Source organism: Podarcis melisellensis, assembly GCF_964234715.1.
Source record: "Podarcis melisellensis genome assembly, chromosome: 1".
NCBI lineage: Eukaryota > Metazoa > Chordata > Lepidosauria > Squamata > Lacertidae > Podarcis > Podarcis melisellensis.
Window position 1 is genome coordinate 15,542,263 of NC_138528.1, and position 12,536 is coordinate 15,554,798.

Genomic DNA, 12,536 nt, shown 5'->3' on the forward strand with positions numbered 1-12,536 from the left:
TGCATCATTAATAAATTTTGTCCAGCAAATTATCATCTTATTTCCAAATTTTAAAACCGCTTATTTAATTACAATAAAATTGTTCTCCTGCAAATTTGTTTTTCTTAATCTCTCTTGTCATCAGTTCCTGATCCATTTTAGTGATGGCCAATTATTTATAACTAAGCATCTTTCTTAACATTCCAATAATTCATAATATTTTTGTAGATAGATCTTAAATTTCTTCCAATCTTCTTCCATCCTTTCTTCTCCCAGGTCTCGGATTCTGCCAGTCATCTCCGCCAGTTGCATATAGTCCATCAGTTGCATCTGCCATTCTTCCAGTGTGGGTAGATCTTGAGTTTTCCAATTCTTAGCGAGTAGTATCCTTGCTGCTGTTGTCGCATACATAAAGAATGTTCTATCTTTCTTTAACACCTTCTGGTCGGCAATGCCCAGAAGAAAGGCCTCTGGTTTCTTGGTGAAGGTATACTTAAATACCTTTTTCAACTCATTATATATCATTTCCCAGAAGGCCTTCACCTTAGGGCAAGTCCACCAGAGGTGGTAGAATGTTCCTTCATTTTCCTTACATTTCCAGCATTTGTTATCTGACGAATGGTATATTTTAGCAAGTTTGACTGGGGTCATGTACCATCTGTATATCATTTTCATTACATTTTCTTTCAAAGCATTACATGCAGTAAAGTTCAGCCCAGTGTTCCACAACCTTTCCCAATCCTCAAACATAATATTATGCCCAATATCCTGTGCCCATTTTATCATAGCCGACTTAACCATTTCGTCTTGTGTATTCCATTTCAACAGCAAGTTATACATTCTTGAAAGTACCTTAGTCTTAGGTTCTAACAGTTCTGTTTCCAACTTCGATTTCTCCACCTGGAATCCTAACTTTTTGTCACTTTTAAAAGTTTCCTTAATCTGAGCGTAGTGTAACCAGTCTCGCACTTTGTCCTTCATTTTCTCCATACTCTGCAATTTCCAATTATCTGCAGAGGGTGAGATCTTGAAGGCCAGATCTGTGGATTCTGCCACCTGAGGCAGTTGTCTCACTTGCCTCATGGGTGGGCTGGTTCCATTTGCCACAATAGCAGCCTTGAGGTGCTGACAGATTCTGGCACAAGCCTTTGTGGATACACATCCTCTGATGCAAATAGGGACATCCCATTCCATCATGATAATTTTACTATTTATATCCCACACATCTTCCTGGGTTACCCCAGTCACTCTGGGCAGCTTACAACATTCAGTGGATGCTTGGGTTGCAAATGTGATCCGTGCGGGAGGCACGTTCGCAACCCGCAGCGCTGCGTCTGCGCACACACGGGTTGCGATTTGGCACTTCTGTGCATGCGCAAAGTGCGATTTAGCGCTTCTGCACATGCACATGTTCCGGAAGTAACCTGTACCAGTACTTCCAGGTTCGCCACAACCCAAAGCGTCTGTAACCCAAAGTATGACTGGATATAAAAACACAATACAGTGGTACCTCGGGTTGCATATGCTTCAGGTTACAGACACTTCAGGTTACAGATTCCGCTAACCCAGAAATAGTACCTCGGGTTAAGAACTTTGCTTCAGGATGAGAACAGAAATTGTGCTCTGGCGGTGCGGCAGCAGCAGGAGGCCCCATTAGCTAAAGTGGTGCTTTAGGTTAAGAACAGACCTCCAGAACGAATTAAGTTCTTAACCCGAGGTACCACAGTAAAACATTTTTTAAAAAAACTTCCTTATGCAAAATTGTCTTCAGATGGCTGGGGGTCAGATAACTCCGTACCCTCCAATATTTCTCCAATGAAAATAGGAACATCCTAAGGAAAAGAGGGACATTTCGGGATCAAATCAGAAACCAGACGGCTAAATCAGGGACTTCCCTGGAAATTAGGGACATTTGGAGGGTCTGCAGATACTCTTTGGCTCATGAGGAGTCATCCTGAGGTATATATGATATATAGGTATAAATCACACATGGTGGGAGAGGGGGTTGTGGAAGACAGTTTGTTTTCAGGGGGGCAACTGTGTGTAAACTGAAACGAAGTCTTGACGTTTCCGGGCAGCTCTCAAGTGTTGGTGGAGCGGGAGAAGAGGAACACCTTCAGCTTCCCGCGGCTTCTAGGACATTCTGAGGTGAGGCAGCGTCGGGAAGCTTCTCAAGCCTCCAACCGTCGCGGAGGGGGAAGGGCGCAATTCTGCCCCTCCTCATTAGTTCGATGAAGGATGGGAGGGGCAAGGCAAAGAAAATGCGAGAAGCCCCGCCCTTGCTTCTCGGTTGTTCTCCGTAACGAGGGCGACGGCGTCACCGCGCCAAGCTGCAGCGTTTCCCTCCTCTAAACCAGCGGCCCGTCGCGGGGACTTCTGCGCTAGCGCACGCGCAGTCTCCCGCCAGGCGGGGGTAAGGGAAGAAAAGCCCCTCGCATATCAACTCGGCGAGTTTCCATGTGGGAGGGTAAAGAGAGGCGCGGCTAGCGCATGCGCGGCTTGCCGCACCTCCCTCCCTCCCAAGCTTGGCTCCTCCCCTTCCCCCCCTCGCGCGGGAGGCGAAACCCCGCCTGCTCCCCGCCCCGCGCGTTCTCTGTCAGTGAAGGTTCCCGATGGTTCTGGAAAGAGGCGGCGGCGAGGCTATATAAGGCGAGCGTGAGGCGGGGGCGCCGCGCAGTGCAGCTCGAGAGGAGGTAGCGGGAGAGCGAGCTCTCTGAGAGGAAGCGTTCTCAAGCAGCCTGGTCATCCAACTGCCACCAAGGTGAGGAGGCCGCTAGGTAGGGGGACGGCAGTTGGCGGTGTCTGTTGCCCCTCACGGACACCCGTCGCGATAGCCACACAAGTGGCATCGGAGAAGTGACGGGGCGGAATTGCCGGTGCTTTGAGGTGCCGCGCGGTGATGGGGAAAGGGAGAAGGACGGAGGAAAGAAGTGGCGCGGCTGGCAGCGTGAAGGACGGAGTTGGAGGCGGTTGAAGAGATTTGGGGGGGGGGAGGTTTAGAAGGTACAAGCGGGGAAAGATGCCTCTTCCCCCCACATAAACACCTCAGCGAAGCAAATGGGCCGCGTGTCTCTTATTCCCGCTCTCGCCGCTCATTCTACGTGTGCGTAGAGAACTGCACAATAAATAAAGAGTCGGCGTTTTTCTGCGGGGAAGAATAAATAGACGGGGTTGCTCGGGGCTAACGGACATAATAACGGAGCCGATAAGCAGAAGGCGGTTACGTTGAAGGAGCGGGCGGGTGTTCTCGGTGAGAACGGGCTCGATTGTCCAGTACTTGGGGGGGGGGAGGGGAGGATGGAAGCGGCGCTCGTGGGGGCGGCGGTGGTGATGATGGGGAGGCGGATGCGAGTTGGGGTGCGGGAGGGGGGGAATGTCTTCTGCCGTGGCGGCGCGTGCACGTTTAGTCTCTGGCAGCTTCGCGGCGCGGTCGAGAGGATTGGCTTGTCAAAGCGCTGGTGAAGGGAGGGGTTTGAAAGGGCAAAAAAAAGAGAGAGGGTGGGCGGGAAGGCTCTAGCAGTTTCTAGAAGGATTTAGTGTGTTCCGCGTCGAGGCCGGCAGGGGGCGCAGGGACTGGCGTCTTGGGAGAGCCAGTGCAGTGTCCCTCTTTCATTCGGTTCCTTTGGTCGTTTCGCTAGGCAGAGGGGGGCCGTTTTGCAGGTGCTGTTGAGTTTTCCCCCCTCGAGTTTCAGGTTTAAATGGTTCATGTTACGGTAGCAAAAAGCCACAGCAAGACCATCTTTAAGCCTCCTTTCTTACCTGTTCAGAAGTTGTTAAGCGTGCGGAATTCGGTGGGGTTCAATGCCGAGTAGATGCAGCCAGCGCGCACACAGCAAACATTGGCCTTTTTTTTAATTAGTTGCCAGGATTTCCTAAAACGGGTGCATATTATGTATGGCAGAGTGAACTTTTTTCACAATAAGATTGATTTATCATTGCTCCATGCAATGTGTATTGAGAGTCTGGGCTGGTGATTGATTACATAGGGTGCTGCTGCTTGAATTACTCCCAGGAGAGCAGACTGTTGGGAAATACTGCATTATTAAACATGAGTTCTCTTATCTATCATTTAACCAACTTTATAACAGGAAAAATTTGCATGGCAAGCTGCTTTCAGAAATTCTTGATCTGTGAAACATTACTTTGGGAACTGTTATTGATGAACTAGTTAATTGTCTAGCATGTACAATATTTGAGATTGAGTTAAAACTGACTCCCCACTAAAGTAAACTTTAATTTCCCTACATAGATAACAGATACTTAGGACCCTAGTCAGGATGCTTAAAACATGCAATTGTTAATTCAGTGATCTGTGCTTTAAAAAAAAATTCTTTACTATTTGTAGATGCCAGAGGAAGTACACACACAAGATCAGCCAATGGAGGAGGATGTGGAGACCTTTGCCTTCCAGGCAGAGATTGCTCAGTTGATGTCCCTGATCATCAACACTTTCTATTCCAATAAGGAAATCTTCCTCAGGGAGCTTATCTCCAATTCATCTGATGTAAGTAAATCTTCCAAGGGGTAGAAAAGAAATAATTGGTTTATGTTAAGGTTTTCTAAACACTGAAAATGTTACCTTGTGTTCTATAGGCTCTGGATAAAATCAGATATGAGAGTTTGACTGACCCAAGCAAACTGGATTCTGGAAAGGACCTGAAGATCAACCTTATTCCTAACAAGCACGATCGTACCCTGACCATTGTGGATACTGGCATTGGAATGACCAAAGCTGATCTGGTGAATAATCTGGGAACCATCGCCAAGTCTGGCACCAAAGCCTTCATGGAGGCTTTGCAAGCTGGTGCAGATATCTCCATGATTGGTCAATTTGGTGTTGGTTTCTACTCCGCATATCTGGTTGCTGAGAAAGTAACCGTGATCACCAAGCACAATGATGATGAACAGTATGCTTGGGAGTCTTCAGCTGGTGGATCATTTACTGTCCGGCTGGACAATGGTAAGAAATGTTAATGTTTTCCTTAGTAAATTGCCATGATTCTAAGGGAAACTAGAGCTCTGGTACAAAACTAGATCAGTAATTGTACTGAGCCAACATATTATGCACGTTAAAACATTACATTTCCTAAAGCTGGCTGTTTGGAATTGTTACTTAGCAGTCAAATAATCAAAATAGCTTTTGTGGCAGTGGCAGTTAACTTCTGTAACTCTGTGTTGCAGGTGAGCCTTTAGGCCGTGGTACAAAGGTTATTCTACATTTGAAGGAAGATCAAACAGAATACATTGAAGAGAGACGAATTAAAGAAATAGTCAAGAAGCATTCCCAGTTTATTGGATATCCAATAACACTTTTTGTAAGTGACTTTGTCTCCAGAACCATTGTATTGTGTACCAGATACAAAAATCATAGTTTTTAATTCTCCTTGAAATAAGAACTACCAAGCAGTTCACATATGTGTGTCAAAAATAGCAAGGGAAGCAAAATTTTAAGTGCATGCTCAAGCATTGGTAAAGCTTTAATAATGAAAGTTTGCAGCAAATTATTTTGGATTAACTAGTCACTAACAGGTTGGAATAGAAGGGCAACTGAAGTTGAAAGCTGCGAAAGAAAGTGGTTTTGTGGAGGTTTATGTGCTTCCTTATCAACCAGTTGTCTTTTCACTTGTTATGTAGTTCAGTCATGCAAATTCACTGGCCTTGTTTCAACTTTGTTTTTTGTGGGCAGGTGGAGAAAGAGCGTGATAAAGAGGTGAGTGATGATGAGGCTGAGGAAAAAGAGGAAGAGAAGGAAGAAAAGGAAGAAAAAGCTGAAGATAAACCTGAGATTGAAGATGTTGGCTCTGATGAGGAAGAGGAAAAGAAAGAGGGTGACAAGAAGAAAAAGAAGAAGATCAAGGAGAAGTACATTGACCAGGAAGAGCTGAACAAGACCAAGCCAATTTGGACCAGGAACCCAGATGACATTACTAATGAAGAATACGGAGAATTCTACAAGAGCCTGACCAATGACTGGGAAGATCATCTAGCAGTCAAAGTAAGATTGTTACTTATGGAAAGCTAAATTGTAGTATAGCTTGATTGTAGAAAAGGCCCTCAATGAGGTTTACAAAATTGATGAAACGGTAACATTACTAAAAAAAAATTGCAATCAAAATTTAAAACATACAGAAAGTTAAAACCACTGACAAGTTAAAACTCACAAAACATTCTAAAAATGTAGATAGGCTTGCCTAAATAAGAATGTCTTCAGCAGGCACCAAAAAAGAATACAGTGAATACATCTGCCTACTATCAATGGGCAAGGAGTTACAAAGTGACAGTGCTGCCACATTGTGCCAATGAGTTCTTACAGAAGTGCTGCGGGTATTACATGGCACATAGGGGGTGAAGGAATCCTTGGGCTCTCCAGATGTTTCACTACAACTTCCTCTTTTTGCAGCACTTCTCTGTGGAAGGGCAGCTGGAATTCAGAGCACTCTTGTTTGTTCCAAGACGTGCACCTTTTGACTTGTTTGAAAACAGAAAGAAAAAGAATAACATCAAGCTGTATGTGCGCAGAGTGTTCATCATGGATAACTGTGAAGAATTAATCCCTGAATATCTGAGTAAGTGAATAGCTCTGCATCTGCTAAGTAGTAGTCTGGTAGATATAGGATGGAAGTTGCTACTACCTGTGGTGCGTGCAGAGTAGCCTGGAAGATGTATAACATAAGTGTAAATGCAGCACCTCACATATCTTGAGAGTGAATTAATGCATGTTATGTGTGGAGTGCTTCTGTTTTAAATTCCATTTTTTAATAAGTTCTAATGCCAAGTGAGTGATGTGTGTGCAGCATGGTAACGCTGCCATGATGTACTTTTTTTTCTAAATAAGGCTTTCCCAAATCTAAGAATTCACTTGCCACTCAAAGAGCTTACAAAGTGTGTCAGTGGCCCCAACCTAAATTTTATGCAAATATGAAGTAAAATCAAGAAGTATATAATCAACATTTATTAACGATCAAATATCATAACTAGGAACAATTAAGTAAAATGAAGGAAAATAATGATACCATTAATTGATCCATGTAACTATTTAAAGCAATTGGCAGTAAAGCAGCATTTTCCAATAATAGTTGTGGATTTGTCTTACTAAATAGAGGCAAAGGAGGTGAACATGCCCATGGCAATTATTTCTGATCTTTATTCACTTGCCATCATAAACTTCTTCTACAACCCTAGGCTCTTTTTGACCCCAGGTCTTTATTAACCCCTTGCACCATGCCCTATCTACCCTAAGGAATGACAGTTTCAGAAAACCTTGTTATAAACTGAAAGCAACATACAATTACTTAGGCATATAAATAACCCATGTCTAGGAATAGCTAGATTATCACTCTGCATGATAGACTAATGAATATGTTCTTCACAGATTTCATGCGAGGTGTTGTTGATTCGGAAGACCTGCCTCTAAATATCTCCCGTGAAATGCTGCAACAGAGCAAGATTCTGAAAGTGATCCGGAAGAACTTGGTCAAGAAATGCTTAGAACTCTTTACTGAGTTGGCAGAAGATAAAGAAAACTACAAGAAGTTCTATGAGCAATTTTCCAAAAACATTAAGGTTGGTTGGGTCAGAGAATGCACTTTCCTGTGTGTCTTGAGTCTTGGGTAATGCCTAACATAAAAATTGCAACTTTCTTCCAGCTTGGCATACATGAGGATTCACAGAATCGCAAGAAACTATCAGAGTTGTTGAGATACTATACTTCTGCATCTGGGGATGAGATGGTATCATTAAAAGACTACTGCACCCGGATGAAGGAAAATCAGAAACATATATACTACATTACAGGCAAGTTTCACTTTTATAACTAGAAGCTAAAATGACTACAACTTTCAGTAGTGAAATGAAGTCTAGTTACCTTGATTAACTGAGGATTATTGGGAAACTCTGTGTGTTGTCTAGATGTTGCGTTTTAGACTGACTTGACTATTGACCAAGGGTGGCTTTATAGAATTTGAATTTGTTGCACAGGTTTGCCATATTTCATCTTGACGTTTTAGACTATTGTTACTTTGGACATTGATGCTGCATATGTTTGTGGCTTGGTAGCAAATTTCATTTGAGGGAAACTGTTTGGTCTTAGACTTAACCAATTTGGGGATGGAGGAGTGCTTAGTTAAAGTAATTGAATCTGTTTCTTTGTAGGTGAAACCAAAGATCAAGTAGCAAACTCTGCTTTTGTGGAGCGCCTTCGTAAACATGGTTTGGAAGTAATTTACATGATTGAGCCCATTGATGAATACTGTGTACAGCAGCTAAAAGAATTTGAGGGCAAGACTTTGGTTTCAGTAACAAAAGAGGGACTGGAACTTCCTGAAGATGAAGAGGAGAAAAAGAAACAGGAGGAGAAGAAAGCAAAGTTTGAAAGCCTCTGCAAGATCATGAAAGATATACTTGAAAAGAAAGTAGAGAAGGTAAGCATGAAATAATATGTAAACTCTGGTAAAAGCAGTTGTCAGATTGTTTTCTGCAAGTTCATAAGTTATCTGGTTCTGTTAGGCTATTAGTTCATCTTGCCAGGCAACAGTTTGCAGAAGTTCTTCCAGCTCTGACTCTATAGAGTTTAACTAATCCCAGCCGATGTGATACCTGTGGTGTTCACCACTATACCACCTTTCTGATCCTTGTCTAAATCTTTTAAAATTCTTAGTGCTACCTAATGGATTGCTGTTTGATAACTAAAGCTTAATTATGCTGGTGCACTTGGTGTACTAGCTTGGTGTTGAGATGATTCCATATTGCAGTATGTTGCATGTATCCCTGTTAAAAGTTTGGTACAACTATAATCCCCATTAGTTTGGTACAAACTAAATACCCAATAAGATAACATTCACGTGCAAAAATGTTAGTACTGTAACACATTTAGCTGTGTGGATTTTCTCTCTAAATCTCTCTATGTACTTACCTAGGTTGTAGTCTCCAACCGATTGGTGACTTCCCCATGCTGTATTGTGACCAGCACATATGGCTGGACAGCAAACATGGAGAGGATAATGAAAGCACAAGCACTCAGGGATAACTCCACAATGGGCTACATGGCTGCCAAGAAGCATCTGGAGATCAATCCTGACCATTCTATTATTGAGACACTGAGGCAGAAGGCAGAAGCTGATAAGAATGACAAATCAGTGAAGGACCTGGTCATCCTGCTGTATGAGACTGCTCTCCTGTCATCTGGCTTCAGTCTAGAAGACCCCCAGACACATGCCAACCGTATCTATAGAATGATAAAACTTGGTTTGGGTAAGCTAAACCTCATTAACTAAATGTTGTATAGTTGGGAAAGCTTTATTGTTGTGGAAATATACATAGTTTAAAACTCAATTTTTGCTAAAGGTACTAGAGTTAAAGTTAGTGATAAAACGCTATAATTCAATTACAGGTATAGATGAAGATGATACTGCTACAGAGGAAACCACCCCTGCAGTTGCTGAAGAAATGCCACCACTTGAAGGAGATGATGACACATCACGCATGGAAGAAGTGGATTAAATGGTTGACTTCTTGAAAGAGAAATTTGGATATATTTCTTTTGCCCTTGGCTTTGAATAAGTTATATTTTGTATATTATGAATGTGACCTGCCAAAATGTCTTGACACTTGTCTGCATTCCCTCTTTATATTTATTTTTGAAGATGTTACACCTTTATTTTTGTTAAATTTATTTTTAAAGTTTATGTGAGATGCCATTGAGGGAGTGTCTTCTCATGACAAATAACACTGTACAATCCTATATACAGGCGAATAAATTCTATTGGTTAAGTGGATGGCAGGGTTTTGAGGTTGGCTGTGGACAGAAAAGGGGGGGATACGTTGGGAGCTTAGATTTGTTCTGCAATGTTGCTGTTAAGCCTCTGAAGTTCTGATAACTCAACCATCTGTAACATACAATGCCTAGTAACTAGGTATTGCAACTTTAAAAAGTGGAATATTTAAACATCCTATTCAAAGTTCTGGGATATTGATGTTTAGTCTTTTTATATACTGTAAAAAGGATTCTAAATTCCACACTTAAAATAGATTAGAATCTACTGTAAATCTATTGTGACTAATGCAGTTTTGCATGTACAGTTACTCTGGAAGTATCTAGAAATAAAAGTGTTCAGAATGTATCTTGGTTGAATTACTTGGTTTTCAATGGGATTCCTTTACTGGGGTCTATAGGCAGCTACTGCCAAAGTTTGATCAGCATACATGCTGCAAAATTTAGTTACAGCCTTAATTAGGAGAGAAACTTTTATCCAACTCTTCAGCCAAAAAAGGCTCCTAGAATGGTCTTATAAAACAAAGTGCAAGCTTACAAACTTCAAAAAAAATGATAGTCGTGAACCTGGCTTTTAAAACTACACGGAGGCCCCGTGTCAGTGCTGTGTTAAGAGGAGGCTCTGGGATGGTAATGACCACTTGCTAATTCCTGTGAGAATTGGTGAGAACCAGGATCGAAGAGTGCACACACAAGCACCTGATGGTTCCTTTGTCGTTCATGTCTACACCTCTGGTGTCATATGTTATCAGTTGAGTGACTGGTGGGGTGTAGCTGGGAGTACTGTTTAATACGAACTGAACTGCTTCAACAGATGTATCGATTTATGAAGTATTGATTCACCAAGTGACAGGTGACTTGCTTTGAAGGTTAAAACCAGAACTTTTAAGTTGGGATTGAAAATACACCAGCAACCAGTGTTGCTGGTATAGTGTTCAGGAGTCTTGCCACCTTGTCTCCATCAAGACCCTGGTGGCTATATTCTGAAGCAGCTGAATTTCCAGGCTGTCTTCAAGTGCAGTCCCATGGAGATGACATTAGTCATCAATCTTGTATGTGCCTAGAACATGGATTACTGTGGCTAGGTCTGACCTCTCTAAATAGGGCTGCAGTTGGTAAAACAATCATGGCTAACTCCATCACCTGAGCCTTTTCTCTGTGTGAGCTCTCAAGAAAATTCCCAAACTGCATAGCTGGTCTTTCGGGTGATACGGTGTGTCACCCTTTCGAAGGCCAGTTGTAAACCACTTTCTGTAGCATATGGTATCCCAACCTGCATCCTACTCAAGATTTTTCCTTGGAATTTCCCCCTTACCCATCCCCAAAACAACCCCCAAGTACCAGTTTAGAACTTTACAGTATAGCCTCCCTGGGATCAGAAAATGGAAAAGAGACAGAACAGCACAGAGATGAGACCACAACCCTACCCTCATGATGACTTCTTCCAGTGGTTTCATGTAGATGGGGCAGAGCAAAAGTCCCCCAGCACCATTCTTCTGAGAACAACTGTCCAGGAGTGAGCAGAACTCCACCATAAGGCAATGCCTTCATGCCAAACCCAAACAAGCAATTCAGAAGGTTACCTTGGTTGGTATCAAATGACACCAAGTGGTCCAGGAAAACTTATGTTCTACATAACAAGACGGAACAACAAATAGGATGATATGATGATGAATACTTACAGCTCACTTTTTACCAAATGGTGCCAGTTCTGCTCCAGAGGGAGGATCTAAATCTTGAATTACAAGAATCCAGCTAAACGTTAGGAAGAACTTTCTGATGGTAAGAGCTGTTCCCACAGCGCAGCAGATACCATCTGAAGGTGGTGGATTCTCCTTCATTAGAGGTTTTTAAGCAGAGGTTGGATGGCCATCTGCCAGGGATTCTTCAGTTAAGATTCCTGCATTGCAAGGGTTTGGACTAGATGACTTGTGGTCCCTTCAAACTCTTCAGTTCTATGAGTCTAGGGTGGGTTGCAAAAATCAATTAAAAACAAAACACACTTAGTGCTTTTTTTCCTTAAAATGTTTAGGGTACTCCTTTTCCTACTCATATTGATATACTGCCCCTCAATGAGGCCAAACATACGATTCACAAAATGTTTAGGGGTATGCGTCCCCCCAGAAAAAAAGCACTGCTTATCACAAATCATAAAAGTACAACCACAAACCATCCAGTAACAAAATCAACAAAGCTGCAGCAGTAGTAGTAATAATATTAGAATGGCAACGCACAAGGGCTTGAGCATGGATTCCTAGCAGCCTGCCCAAGCACTGTGCAAGGACCTCAAGCTACTGTAGCTCAGAAAATGAGGCATCATCTCCCGCGCAGCAATGAGAGGACGCCAGACAACATGGCGCCATTAAGTCCCAGGCCAGGACCATTAGCCGCTCTGATTCCAACACCTAAGCAGCTTTCTCGACAAAAGAGCCGTAGAACGCTGAGCAAGGGCAATGCAGGAAGCGAATGCTTCTTGCCCCCTCAGGAGACTTGGAATATCTCTTCCATTTCAGCACACCCGGACTGTCTGTCTTGCTTTCACTCTCACTTCTCCTGGGCTCAGCATGCAAAGGATACATTGGCCGTTCTGCTGGCATAGCAGTGTGTCTCTCCCTTCCAGTCACTGAGTGAGAGAGACACCCAGAGAGACACGCTTCTGCAACTATATCCAATGCACGCTCAGCCCAGGAGAAGAGGGTGAAAACAATACAGGCGGGTGGCTGAGTGGTTTTCTGGGATACGCTTATGTAGATAAGCTTTCCATGCCAATGGTGATGTCATAGTGCCA

The 12,536-nt window shown here is 43.0% G+C and overlaps 1 protein-coding gene across 1 annotated transcript; it reads left to right on the forward strand.

The window, feature by feature from the left end:
• The first annotated feature begins 2,586 nt into the window (after window positions 1–2,586).
• Window positions 2,587–10,097, forward strand: HSP90AA1 (heat shock protein 90 alpha family class A member 1). The gene is made up of 11 exons (XM_081911305.1): window positions 2,587–2,740; window positions 4,325–4,483; window positions 4,573–4,939; window positions 5,161–5,294; window positions 5,666–5,974; window positions 6,380–6,545; window positions 7,352–7,542; window positions 7,626–7,773; window positions 8,131–8,399; window positions 8,895–9,228; window positions 9,368–10,097. Exons 2-11 carry the CDS (start codon window positions 4,325–4,327, stop codon window positions 9,475–9,477), a joined length of 2,187 nt encoding a protein of 728 aa, XP_081767431.1. The 5' UTR covers window positions 2,587–2,740; the 3' UTR covers window positions 9,478–10,097.
• The last annotated feature ends 2,439 nt before the right edge of the window (window positions 10,098–12,536 follow it).